The 14,416-nt window shown below is 41.4% G+C and overlaps 1 protein-coding gene across 1 annotated transcript in view; it reads left to right on the forward strand.

Annotated features, from left to right (window-relative positions):
- Nucleotides 1–276: 276 nt before the first annotated feature.
- SACM1L (SAC1 like phosphatidylinositide phosphatase) overlaps nucleotides 277–14,416 on the forward strand; it is a 57,515-nt gene continuing 43,375 nt past the window's right edge. The window contains exon 1 of the mRNA XM_082664524.1: nucleotides 277–383. Within this exon, the coding sequence (XP_082520650.1) occupies nucleotides 352–383 (32 nt within the window). The 5' untranslated portion in view covers nucleotides 277–351. The remainder of the gene's footprint in view (nucleotides 384–14,416) is intronic.

A 14,416-nucleotide genomic window follows, 5' to 3' on the forward strand; every position in this document is an offset into this window, starting at 1 on the left:
CTCCCCGACACTAGCGCTGCGCTTCGCCCCTGCGCCGGGCGTCACGGCGCTAGTCCACAGCTCCCAAGGCTCCGCCTTTCCCCCACCATGCGCTCCGCCAATCCGCAGCGGTGACGTCACGGCGCTCTTCGGCGCACTCCCATCCACCGCATCGGACTGCGCCTTTAGCGTTCTATAGCGCGCGCGCTAAGTTTGTCCACGGCCGCCTCCCGTTCGGGAGCAGCCCGGCCGGGCAGGGAGAGGAGGTGGGACGAGGCGGGGCGTTGCGGCCGCCGTGCCAGGGTGACCGGTTTCGCTGTATTCGAGGTGGCGGGGCGGGCGGAAAGAGCAGGGAGGAGGCCGTGGTGCAGGATGGCGGCAACAACCTACGAGCGGCTGAAGCTGTGAGTTCCGCGGGCCGGAAGCCGTTGCCCGAAAGGGTCTGCGGGGCGGCGGGTGGGGCGGCAGGTGTGGGCCGCCGGCAGCGGGGAGGCTTCCTGAGTTCCGGGGCGGCGGGCCGGGTGTGGGAACCCCGCGCGCTCCCCGCCTTACTCGCCGGGCGCGGCCGCTCGCGGCGCCGCGCCCGAGTCGCCACAGGCCCGGGAGCGGCTGTCCCGCCAGCTTTTCTCCACTCAACTCGGCCTCAGAGGCCACGGCGGGGGACCGAAGCTGTGCACCGTCTTCCGGCGAGCCCGGCTCGCCGTTTGGATGCAGCCCTTCGGGGCACGCTCCTCCCCACTTTATTTTATTTTTTATTGTTTGGAGAGGTAGCGGCTAAATTTATCCTTATCGCTTAGGAGAGAAAACGAGAAGTTTTTTTCTTATTTCATGGACCCATAGCAGCACGGATAGCAGCATGTTAGAGGCCACACACAAATGGATAAACCTTTATCTGGGCATTGAAGCCTTCGTGACCGGTCTTGAGGATGCATGAAAAATTTAAAGTACAGTCAATACTCTTAAGGTCCTAAAAGGTGTACTTGGCTTTAAATATTATACCGCCCAAGCATAAAGCAGATTGTTAGGTCCACGTGGACAGCCAGGGGCTACTGTAGAGAATTTTGGCCCTGTAAATTGACTTTTCGGTAAAGCCAAGCTCTTGAGGCTCTGAGAGATAGGCTCTGGTTGTTAGAGTTGTAAATTAGGTATTTGTAGGGTTTGGGGTTCGTCCTGGGTTTAAAACAAAAGCAAAAACATGATTTCCCTTAGCATTACTATCAGCCCCTATGCTTTTCTTGTCTGTGAATAACTTTGTTCTACTCACTTTGTGTTTAATGCTTTACCTCTAGACTGAAAATCCAGTGACCACATCTCAGAAAGTCTTTGGCAACAGAAGCAGATGTGATTATTGAGAAGCTTATCTATTCCTAAATAAGTTAAAACATCTTGGGACTTAGGCACAGGTATCGCATTTCCTATACAAGGATATGAGGACATCAAGATGTGGTTTGGGCACTTCCTATGCTCCCCAGAACCTCAAGCTCACTTAACTTTCTGGAAGGTTCAGTTAAAAGTTAGGGCTGCAGAATTGGAAGTGAGGCCATCTCGACATCAGATGTTTTGCATAAAAGAAGATTACTTTTTCCTCAGTCCACCCCCCCCCCCCTTACCACTTATCTTCACTGTAATTCCCTTGAAAACCCCCAGCTGCACCCTTCCCTCCACATTTTCCTTGTTAGGTTTCCTTATTCTCTCCCGGTTCCCCATCACAAGGTGATCACCTTGTTGGTGAATGAGTCTAGGAAAGTGTCTTTGACTGAGGTACTGGCGGGGCCAGTGTCACGTGTGCTGTGTTGGCTAATTAGGTTATTGTTGTCTACCTGATAGTCACTAAAGGGTTTTAATGTGATCCTACACCAGGTCTCAGTTGTGTTTAAGAAATATGGAGCCTTGGCTTGATTGCCGCTCAGCGTTAGGTTACGAAATGCAATCGAATTTTCCTGTGGCAAAGATTGAATGGGATGGAGAACTTGAGAGTTATGATGATAACTGCCAAGGAGACAATAAATGCACCAGTCCAGACCTTAAAAAAAAAAAAGCTCTGTATCCATAAAAGAGAAAGGAAATTTGGCACTGAAGTGGTGACGCTGATGCTTTTGTATTGATTTTTGTGAGAAGTGGAAACTATAAATTCGTTTGGGGGAAAAAGTAAATCTGGGGTTATATGAAAGTCATTCTCTAATTTTTCAGTGCTTAACTTTTTTCCCTGAAAAAAAATAGTTCTAAATGCTTCTGTAAATGAAGATACAACTTTTTTACAACTTTGTTTTTCTTTGCCAAGGAGTTTGTGAGTTGGAGTCTCTGCTCATTTCTTTTGTTTGGCCCTTGCTGCTCTGAGACGTGGTTTTAAAATGTGGCCTCCGACCTAAGGTGTATTCTTTTTTAGATGCATTGGAGGTGGAAGTGGTTTCTGATCCATATAAGAATTATAGGACATAATGGCCATTTTTAAAAGTGCCTAGAGATATGTTTTAAGGAAGATCCGTACAAGAGATAGTTTGATTATTGTATTATGAAAGTATTGTTATTGGGTTCATTTAAATATCGAAGTGCTTGGGATTTTAAAAATTTGTTCTGTGTTATGCCATACATTTTTTCCCGTCCATCTCTGTCCTGTGGTGTTCACCTTCCTAATGCCCTAAGTTTCATCCTCTACTCACCCGCTTACAATCTCCAGTTCCATTTTATTGACTTACAGGAATAAGCCCACATTTCTTAGCCACCTGTATTCTAGCCTCTTCACAGTCTATCCCCTAACCTTATTTCCCATAACTGCCCAGTGCTTTTTTTTCTTCCTTTTTTTCCCTTTCACCAGACTTGGACACCCTCTTTTTGCTTCAAGCTTGGGCTTATTTTGATCTTTCTATCCAGAATGTTTTCTTCCTCTCTTCCCCTCTTTACATGCTGATCACATCTATGGTAGAGCCGAGACAACTCTGGTTTTTTAAGTCAGAACAGACTTAGGTTTATTTAGACTTAGGTTCACCTGCTATTTGCTTTGTGTCCTGACCATGTTACTTAATCTCTCTGAATGGGGTTTTCATCTGTAAAATGGGAACGTTTCTACTTCACAGTATTATAAGGACTGAAAGAGCGTAGATGAAACCAGCATACTTAACAGATACTCCTCGTCTCTGCGAAGCCTTTTTTCCAATGTCTTTTCCTTCACTGAGCTCCCATAACAGTCTACTGTCACAGGAACTAGACACCAAACGTCTATATGAGTTTTCACATTGTCTCTTACGATTCATTAGCAGTGTACTTACTGTCTGATGGACACGAGGACTGAAAGAATGATCGAGCCATAGCACTGTTTGAACCACTCACTTTGCTGCCTAGAAATGATGAAGTCATTAATAAATACTTTGTTTCTCCAACTAGGTTACAAGTATGTAGAACATATTAGAAACACCTTAACATTGATTTCTTCTCTAGTCCTCAGTTCCTAACGTAAAGCCTGGTGCATTGCAGGTCCTCAGTGGATCACCTAAGTAAATGAAAAGAACTTTCCTCGGACATGGTATAGAAATGAGTTACTTAACAACTGAAAATAATTGACATGTTCATTATGGATTTTTGATGTAGAAAACAATATTGATTTGTTCAGAATTTAAAATTTATACTATTTAAACATCCAGGCAGTTCTTAATATTCCTATTTTGCAACTCCTTTTTTCATTTAAAATCATTTGTGTAAGCCTTTGTAATGTCAAACAGTGATAAGTTTGAAATTGCAAGACAATTAACAGAAATCCATGATTGGAAACCTTTAAAGCTTTTTTTTTCCTTTTAAAGGTCAGGTGAAAAAAGTGTAAGGCAGAAAGTGAATCAGGTTGCAGCTTCTACCTGAAGAAACATTGTTTCCTCAGTTAAGAAGTGGACTTTCTTTTTAAAACATTGTCATAGCTGTGAGGTCAGCCAAGGGAGAGGTGATAGAATCCTGAGGACAGATGTAAACTAAGCAATTCTGTGATGAAGATATATGTAGTTTATACAGTCCAGTGAACATTCAGATTACTCACACATCTCTCTTCTTGACTGCCTTCATCCAATTCCACCTCTCCCGTCCACCCCGCCTCCCGCCCATCTCTGATAACCACAAATCTTATCTCTTTTCTTTGAGTTTGTTTTTGAAGTGTAATTGACCTACAATGCTATGTTAATTCTTGGTACACAAGATAGTGATTTGGTATTTTTGTACATTTAAAAATGGTCACCATGATAAGTCTTGTTATGATATGTCATCATACGAAGATATTACATAGTTATTGACTGTATCTCCACAGTGTACATTTCATACCCTTGACTCATTTACTATGTTTTATAACTGGAAGTTTGTACCTTTTAATCTCCCTCACCTATTCCTTTCCTTTCCCTACCTACCTCCACTCTGGCGACCCTCTGTTCTCTGTAACTCTAACTCTGCTTCTGTTTTGTTTGTTCGCTTGTTTTTTAGATTCCATGTATAGGTAAAATCATACAGTGTTTGTCTTTCTCTTTCTGACTTATTTTACTTAGCATAATACCCTGTCGGTCCATTGGTTGTTGCAAATGGCAAGATTTCATTGTTTTGTTATGGCTGAGTAATATTCTGTTGTGTGTGTGTATATATATATATATATATATATTTCATACATGTTTTTTATCCATTCATCTATTGATGGGCACTTGGGTTGCTTCCATATCTTGGCTTTTGTAAACAGTGTTGCATTGAACATAAGGGTACGTATATCTTTTCTAATTAGTGTTTTGTTTTCTATAGATAATTACTCAGGAATGGAATTGCTGGATCATATGGTAGTTCCATTTTTAATTTTTTGAGGAAGTGCCATACTCTTTTCCATAGTGGCTACCCTAATTTACCAACAGTGCAGTGTTCCCTTTTCTTGACATTGTCGCCAACACTTATTGTATTTGTTGTCTTTTTGATAATAGCCATTCTGACAGGTGAGAGGTGGTTTTGATTTGCATTTCCTTCATGATTAGTGGTGTTGAGCATCTTTTCATGTGCCTATTGGCCATCTGAATATCTTCTTTGGAAAAATGTCTGTTCAGATCCTCTGCCCATGTTTTACCCAGGTTGTTCATTTTTTTTAAAACTTTATTTATTTATTTTTTAATTTATTTTTGGCTGCTTTGGGTCCTCACTGCTGCGCACGGGCTTTCTCTAGTTGCTGCACGTGTACTTCTCATTGCAGTGGCTTCTTTTTGTTGCGGAGCACAGGCTCTAGGCACGCGGGCTTCAGTGGTTGTGGCACGAGAGCTCAGTAGTTGTGGCTCGCAGGCTCTAGAGCTCAGGCTCAATAGTTGTGGTGCACGGGCTTAGTTGCTCTGCAGCATGTGGGACCAGGGCTCGAACCCATGTCCCCTGAATTGGCAGGCGGATTCTTAACCACTGCACCACCAGGGAAGTCCCTGTTCATTTTTTTTTGGATCTTGAGTTGTTTGAGTTCTTTCAATATTTTGGATATTAACCCCTTATCAGATGTATCATTTGAAAATATCTTCTCCCAGTCAGTAGGCTGCCTTTTTGTTTTATTGATAGTTTCCTTCACTGTGCAAAAGCTTTTTAGTTTGATGTAGTTACTTTTGTTTATTTTTGCTTTTGTTTCCCTTGCCTGAGGAGACATATCCAAAAAAAATATTACTAAGACTGATGTCAGAAAGCATCCTGCCTCTGTTTTCTTCTAGAGGTTTTATGGTTTCAGGTCTTATGTTTAAGTCTTTAATCCATTTTGAATTTACTTTTGTGCATAGTGTGAGAGAGTAGTCCATTTTGATTATTTTGCGTGTAGCAATCTCGTTTTCCAAGCACGCTGTCCTGGAGAATGTTCCATGTGCACTTGAAAGAAGTTCTTTCTTTTTGTTTATGTGTGTATCTGTTATAGATTTTTGGTTTGTGGTTACAGTGAGGTTTATATATAGCAGTCTGTCTGTCTGTGATTATTTTAAGCTGCTGATCTCTTACGTCAGACACATTTTAACAACCCTGCATTTTTGCTCCTCTCCTCCTCCTTGCCCCGCATGTTTACTCTTTTGATATCATCTTTTATATCTTTTTGTTTCGTGTATCCCTTAACTACTTATTGTGGATGTAGGTGATTTTACTGGCTATATCCACTGGCTGCAGAGCTCATGGTGTCCCAGAGCTCGTGTTGGCCTGCTGGTGGGCAGAGCCCGGGCCCAGGGGGCTGGGCTCGGTCCTGATATGGCAGGCTGTGGGGCTGCGGTGGTCCTGGGGCTGTTGTCTGTCCACTGGTGTGTGGGGCGGGGACCTTGGGCATCCCAGGGGTGGTGCCTACACATTAGTGGGTGAGGCTGGTCCTAGGGCTAGTGCCAGACCACTGGTGGGCTGAGCTGGGTCCCAGGGTCTCTGGTGGCAGGGTCCTGGGGATCCTGGGGCTAGTACTGGGACCCTGGTGTCTAGGGGTGGTCCTGTGCCCTTTGGTGGACAGGGCTGGGTCTTGGGGCATAAGAGAGCATGTCTGCTGGTGGGTAGGTAGGGCTGTGTCTCTGCCTGGCTAGTTGATTGGCCTGAGGTGTCCCTGGTACTGATGCTGATGGAGCCAGTGTAGGCAGTGGGTGGGGCCAGGTCCTTGTGCTAGTAAGCTAGAAGGAGGACTCCAAAATGGCACGTGCCACCCCCAGTGTCCTTGTGGTAGAGTGAGCTTCTAAAGATGGCTGCCACCATCTTTGTCCCCAGGGGTGAGCCGGTTGTCTCCTGCCTCTCCAGGATCAGCAGGTGAATCTGACCCAGGCTCCTTTCATATTTTTGCTTCTGTCCTGGGTCCTGGAGCATGTGAGATTTTGTGTGTGTCCTTTAAGAGTGGAGTCTCTTATTTCCCACAGCCCTTTGGCTCTTCTGAAAGTAAGTTCCACTGGCCTTCAAAGCCAAACGTTCTAGGGGCTCATCTTTCTGATGTAGGAACCCCGAGCTGGAGAGCCCGATGTGAGGCTGGACCCCTCGCCCCTTGAGGAGAGCCTCTGCAGTTGTAATTATCCTCCCATTTGTGGGTCGCCCCCACTGTGGTATAGGTCTTGGTTACACTGGCTCTCCTCCCCTCCTACCCGTTTTGTTGTTCCTTTCTTATATCTTTAGTTGTAGAAGATCTCTTCTGCTAGTCTTCCAGTTTTTCTCATCAGTAGTTGCTCTGTAAAGAGCTGTAATTTGGTGTGCCTGTGGGAAGAGGTGAGGTCAAGGTCTTCCTGCTCTGCCATCTTGGCCACACATCTCCATGGGCCTTTATTTTCAAAGCTTAATAGGCTTTGAAGTCCATGGTCTCTGGGATCAAGAAGAGAGAGTGCAAGCTCATGCCTATTTTGATATATCTTCCAAAATATGTGTCATCTTAACAGAAACTAGGACTCTGGGTTGGTATCAAATCCCCTGTCTTGAAAGAAACTAGGTAGTATTCCTCTTCTGTTAGTTAATAGTTGATACCTATTGGATTCTGATAACCTCACCAGTTTATTTTAGTATACAGTATTACTTTGAACTTTAGAGATTTGATATCAACAGCATAGTTAATGACCAGATAATCTTCTTGGAGGGAATTTCTTTAACTTCTAAGATCTATTTCATAAATAAGTAATGTGAGAGAGTTTTACTGAAATGAGAAACATCACACCAGTTGAGGGCCATTCTTTTTGCAACAGGGAGAAGATTTTGCCTAGATATTTGTTCATCACTGAGTCTTCTGTCTTGGTTTCCATGTACTTATTACATTGAGAACTTAGCAGAGCCTGTTGACTGGTTAATTTTGGAAAAACTCCAGGCAGAACTTGGTGTTAGTGATACTTTATAGACTTTCTATTTAGAGAACACCCTGCTTCCTCTTTCTCTTCTTATAAGTTACAGTATAACTTCAAATCCAGTTAAAATTTGACCTCTCATGATCTTTCCTTAGCTAAGAGAAACAATTTTTAAAATTCCGTTTATTCTGTCACTGAGCCAAAGAAAACATTAGTTAAGGGCCATATAGAAATAACAACTTAATGTATGTGTTTTCTGACTAATTATGTTCTGTTCTCTAAGAAAATTGAGCTTTTACTATCTTGTGTGAGAATACCAATGGGAATGGATAAGCTTAGAGTCCTTGTCTGCAGAGGCTTGGTAGCCTGTTTGGTGAAGATTTTTTTTTTAATAAATAAATAAATAAATTTATTTATTTATGGCTGCATTGGGTCTTTGTTGTTGGGTCTTCATTGCTGTGTGCAGGCTTTCTCTAGTTAAGGCGAGTGGGGTCTACTCTTTGTTGTGGTGCGCGGGCTTCTCATTGTGGTGGCTTGTTGCAGAGCTCGGGCTGTAGGTGCACAGGCTTCAGTAGTTGTGTCACGCAGGGTCAGTAGTTGTGGTGCATGGGCTTAGTTGCTCTGCGGCATGTGGGATCTTCCCAGACCAGGGTTCGAACCCATGTCCCCTGCATTGGCAGGCGGATTCTTAACCACTGCGCCACCAGGGAAGTCCCTGGTGAAGATTTGAAAACAAAAATAACAATAAAACCATAACCCCAGCAAAAATTATACCCTGAATGTTTACTCAGGTGTTTCTGACTGTAAGTGCTAGAGAGTTAAAGTTAATTTCATGAGCTTTTGAAATGAAACCTGGGAGCATAAAGCTTACAGAATAAAATTTATTACATAAAACACACTTCAGATCAGTATTAAGGCCAATTAAACAGTGGTGGGAAATGGAAGGAGGGAAAGGAGAAGAGGAAGGCAGCAAAGGCATATGTAGATAGCTGAGTTGGGATGACACTTGCTGTTATTAGTTGGATGAATTAGAGCGATTACTTGTAATTAGTCTTCTTAGAAATGTTGATTAGCTGGCAGTCACTGTTCATATCTCCAATTCTTGCTCCAATTCTTAAGCCATTTTCAATAACATTTATCAGAGCAGCCTGGTGGCAGCACCAGCAACTTAGATTCTAGCAACATCTCTCTGAGAGGTAAGATCCAGCAAAGGTCCCAGAGCCCTTAGGCTAGATAGAACTCTTTACCTTGATCCACAATTACTCTTATTTTTGTTCTTTTAACACCTTTTTAAGCTTAATTTTTATTATCTAATACGAGTATATGGTTTAAAGCTAAGTAACACAAAGCTTATATATTAAAAGAGCACTTTTCAGCACTCCCAACTCCCACTGTCCCAGAGGCATCTATCAATACTTTCATTTTTTTACAATGTTTATTTATTTAGGTTGTGCTGGGTCTTAGTTGCGGCATGCAAACTCGTAGTTGTGGCATGTGAACTCTTCGTTGCAGCATGCGGGATATAGTTCCCTGACAAGTGATTGAACCTGGGCCCCCTGCATTGGGAGCGTGGAGTCTTACCCACTGGATCATCAGGGAAGTCCCAGTATTTTCATGTTTTTAAGCAGTTTCTTCTGGTATTTTGCTTTACACTTCTAAACAACATGCTTATACTGCTATTTCCTGATTTGTTTTTCAGTTTCAGTCATATGATGACTTTTTACTTCAGAAGATGAGAATTTAGCTTTTATACCTCTCTTCCTTTCCTCTCCTCTCAGTGTGGTTATATTAAGATATTCAGTGTTCACATTATTATGGTTGTGTAGGTATGACTCAAAGGAAGTCAGTAATGTATTATAGTTACATTTCCTTATAAAAATGCTTTGTTTTTCCTTGAATTAAAAAGTTTGCTTGACTTTTCTTTAATGTACCTGTTGCTAATTAATCTTCAGTCTCTGGGACAGCAGTAAAACTCCTCTGCTGATGGTAACTGTCAATTCATCTTCTTCTGTGAGGCTTACCTCCAGGAGCCCTATCCCCTCTGCTTTAATCTGGACTGGCTGTTCTTTAGGCCTGTTGCATTGTCCTGGAACTTCCCTTTACCATCATCATGAGAATTTCTTTTACCTCTCTCCTGTTTTGGATTCCAAGTCTAACTCTTGATTTACTCCATGTCGATGAAACAGCTTTTCCTTCTTTCCAAGAAAGAGTGAAAGAGAAGTATCTTTTGAGATATTGCACATCTGAAAATGCTTTCATTCTGTCCTCACGTTTATTTGTTAGTGTGACTAAGTAGAGAATTCTCAGAAATTATTATCCTTCAGAATTTTAAAGACCTTGCTGTTGAATAGTCCAATGTGTTGCTGTTGAATAATCCAATAGTGTGGCTGTTGAATATTTCAGCACTTCTTTCTCTTAGTTTTTTTTTTTTCTGGAAACTTTAGGATTGTATCTCTATGGTATTTTGAGTTTTATACTTAATGTGCCTCTGTGTGTGTGTGTGTGTGTGTTTCATATATTTGGTGGGCCTTTTACATCTGGAAATTTGTCCTTTGGCTTGAGGTTTCTTCTTTGTTTTTGCACTATTTGATAAATTGTTTTCTTGTGTACTCTCCTGGAATTCCTGCTAAGTGGATGTTGAACATCCTGGATTGTGCCCCTCTCTTTCTTCCTGTCTTCTCTCCCCCTCCTGTCTCTTTCCATCTCCCCTTTCTTCCTTCCTATGCTTTTCTGTTTTACAGCTCTTATCTTTTTATTCTGTTCTCAAGGAGAGTTCTTCAGTTTTATTTTCCAGTCCTTCTACTGAATATTCAAATTATTATTTCTGCCGTCAGTCCAAAAACATATTCTTGCTTGCTGAATCTCCTTCTCCACCCCCCCCTTCTTTTTGGTATTTTTGTTTCATGAATGCAATGTTTTCTCTCTCAGGCTACCAGTTATAAATGTGTTTTGAAGTTTTATTCTGTTCTCAGCATAGTTTGTTTACCCAAAGTTATTTTTCTCTTTGTTTTGTTCTGTGTCTTCTGTGATGGAAGCTTAGCTCAAATATCTGGTGATCCTTGGTTGTCATTTCATGTTTAAGAATGAGGCACTAAAAAATGGATTGGAAGGGTCTGTTTGTGTGTCAGGATTTGTCAATTGGTGGCCTTCACTAGAGTGATTGTGCAGGAACTCAACTGTTTCTTTGGGGGAGGTGCCCTAAATATCAGCATTTGCAGGTCTTTTCTTTTGGGCCAGTAAGTTTCTTCAGAGACAGTATTCATAGCTCTTTCGGGAGTTGGGGGAGTGGGATGCTTGGCTTTTAGCCTTCTGGGAACCTGCCAGAGGAAGAGGGCGGATGATTTTCCCAATCTGTAAGCAGACCTTCTCTGTGTCTCCAGACTTTACTTGACTCACTGTGGTCCTCAGCTGTGCCTGGTTTCTGGAGTTCAGGTCTTCTCTTGTTGAACTGCTCTAAGCATTAAATCATATGGTTAGGGAGGTACCTGGACTCTAGGTTTGGGTAGGGATCTGATTGTTCCTTACACAGACTTTGAACCACCTTACTCTTACCCCCAACCCTGCAGTTAATCTCACTGCCCCACCTCATCCCCTACCCAAGTTCTTAGTTCTTGAGGCTTTTCAGCACTCTACAGCTGGAGTCTGCTTACTTTGTTGGCTCTCACCCCATAGGCAGTTAGATTCTGTAGTAACTTAATTAGCCCATTTCCAAGCACTTTTCTTCTTCCAGACCTGCATTTGAATGACTAGTATCTGCCCTACAGCCTGCACCCACCTCTTCGTACTACCCAGATTCCATCTTCTGAAAGAATATCAAGGCTTTTTCTCTGGAGGGTTTTCACTCTTGGAAATTCATTTCATTCTACTTCGATTGAGAAGCTAATTTGTTGATCTTCTCATTTCACATGTACCTAGCCAGACTGGAAGTGTTATATATAGTATATTTCACCTTCATATAAAAGAAATTTTCATTTCTGACTTTGTAATTTTAAGGATTTTGAACACATAGTGAGGTTATTAACTTTGACTGCGATTATTAGGAATGTAACAATTAGTAAAGGCCTATTTCTGTGGCTGTATATTTTTTGTATATGATTTAAAGTCTTAATTCAAGATGTATATATATATTAAAAAAAATAAGTTGATTTGCAGCTGCATTGGGTCTTCATTGCAGTGTGTGGGCTTTCTCTAGTTGTGGCGGGCAGGGGCTACTCTTCGTTGTGGTGCATTGGCTTCTCATTGCGGTGGCTTCTTGTCGTGGAGCACGAGCTCTAGGTGTGCGGACTCAGTCATTATGGCTCATGGGCTTAGTTGCTCCGCGGCATGTGGGATCTTCCCAGACCAGGGCTCGAACCTGTGTCCCCTGCATTGGCAGGTGTATGCTTAACCACTGCGCAGCCAGGGAAGTCCCCAAGATGTATGTATTTTTTCAGTGTTCCACACCCTTCCAGATCAGTTTTAAGTTTAAATGTCAAGTTGGGAAAAATTTTTTAATTGCTTATATTAGGGATACTTTTTGTTCCATGTATATTTTGAAATATATTTATTTGTGTATTTATATATATTTTTTACATAATTATACATATTAAAATTTTAATAGGAGATTTTTCTGCTCCTATAAATATTTGATTTTATAATAAATTTCACTGACTAAAAGGTATCTGTTAGGTAACACACCAAAACTTGTATATGGAAACAAGTATGATTTTTTTTTAATTCATTGACTTCATTCAAATAATTTATTTTTATGGTAGAAGTTTTGCAGGTGAGAAGCTTACATACATTGGTTTTAGGGCCCTGTCAGTTACCAAAATTCAAGGATGCTCAAGTTCCGTATATAAGTGGCGTAGTGTTTACATATAACCTATGTACATCCTCCTGTATATTTGAAATCATCTCTATATTATAATACCTAATACAATGTAAATGTTATGTAAATAGTTGCAAATACAATGTAAATACAATGTAAATGTTATGCAAATAGTTGCTGGTGTTCAGCAAATTCTAGTTTTGCTTTTTTGGAACTTTCTGGAATTTTTTTTTCTTGAGTATTTTCAATCCACTGTTGGTTGAATCCACCCTTGTGGAACCCATGGATAAGGAGGGCCTACTGTATATAGATAAAAGAAGTCAAAGTATAAGAGGGTGGAGCTATTGAGGGAACACAGTATGCATTTCTCTACTGGCTGTTCATTTAGATGCAAGCTTTGTGTTTTTGTCCACTGTATTGAAAAAGTGGAAGAATTTGATTTCTGAGATTGTATGTTGATAATCATCTCTTATATTAAGAATAACGTTAGTTATTAAAGAAGTAACACCATTTGTGTGAAGTAAACTGTGGTAGCTTCCCCCCCGCCCCAAATACAGCTGTGAATTTAGAAGAGCTTAGGGCCCTGAGCAATATGAAGAAGATGGATATAATAAAACCCAGGGACTTCACTCGTGGTCAGAACTGTGTAGCATTCATCAGCCTTTGTCTCAAATGTAAAACTAAAGCGGCTGAGTAGGAGCAGTGGTGATGGCTTTGTCAAGAGACTGAGACAGCAGAAGAGAAAACTAAAGCTCAGTGGTCTGAGGTCATTTAGTAAAAAAAAAAAAAAATGATGCCACCATTTCGTGGAGTCTCTTCTTAGTGCCAGGCGTGTCACACATATTCTCTCATTTACCCTCACCGATCACTTACCACTTTTTAATAGAGAGAAAGCTGAGCTGGGAAGTTCAGTGATTTGTTCAGGGACTCATGACAAGTAAGCATGGAGTTGGAATTCAAACCAGGTTTATAAGAGCTTAAAACCTGTAACTTTTTCGCCATACTGTGTTACTAGAATTTGAAGGCATCATCTTTTGGTAGGATGGCCCAGAAATTGATGTGTTCAAGATCCTAGTCAGTCAGGAAAACATTGACTTATACTTAGGTTAAGACATAAGGAAAAAACCTTGGTTTAATAAAATATAAATTAAAGACACTCCATTAAAAATGGTTTTTAAAATGTTTTATCACTTAGAAACTCACACACCAGGTATCAAACTCAATTGAAGGAAACATCTCTTTGTTTTGTTCCAGGAAGATAAAGTGTTTTTGTGTTTTGGCCAGGGGTTAATGTGGAGATTATTTCATTCCAGGAGGGATTTGATCACTATAGTAGTTTTCTATTGCTGCTGTACCAAATTACCATAAGCTTAGAAACTTTAAACAATACAAATGTATTATCTCTTAGTTACTGTCGTTCAGAAGTCCAATATGAATCTCACTGGGCTAAAATCACGTTTCATAGTGGAGGCTCTGAGGAAGCATCCAGCTCATTCAGGGTGTTGACCAAATCCATTTTCTTGTGGTTGTTGGACTAAGGTCCCTGTTTTCTTGCTGGCTGTTAGCCTGAGGCCACTCTCCTGTCCCTGCACGTGACCTCAACATCTCAGGAACTACCAACAACTTGTCACATCCTTCTCATGATTGAAATCTTCATTGTAGGAAAGCATTTCCCATTGTAGGAAAGTATTTCACATGACTCTTTCAGATCCTGAGCCTTTTTAAGACCTGGAAATGCAGTGGGACATCTGATGCACAGGCATTTAAACAGCATTTAAAAGATTGGGGGTTGTTAGGGTGTGGAGGGATTCTAAAGAGTGAGGCTTATAAAATGCCCTCTGATTTAGAGACAGAATTTTTTCCAAAGGCTTTTATA

The sequence above is a fragment of the Grampus griseus genome (genome assembly GCF_964374135.1).
Source record: "Grampus griseus genome assembly, chromosome: 10".
Lineage (NCBI taxonomy): Eukaryota > Metazoa > Chordata > Mammalia > Artiodactyla > Delphinidae > Grampus > Grampus griseus.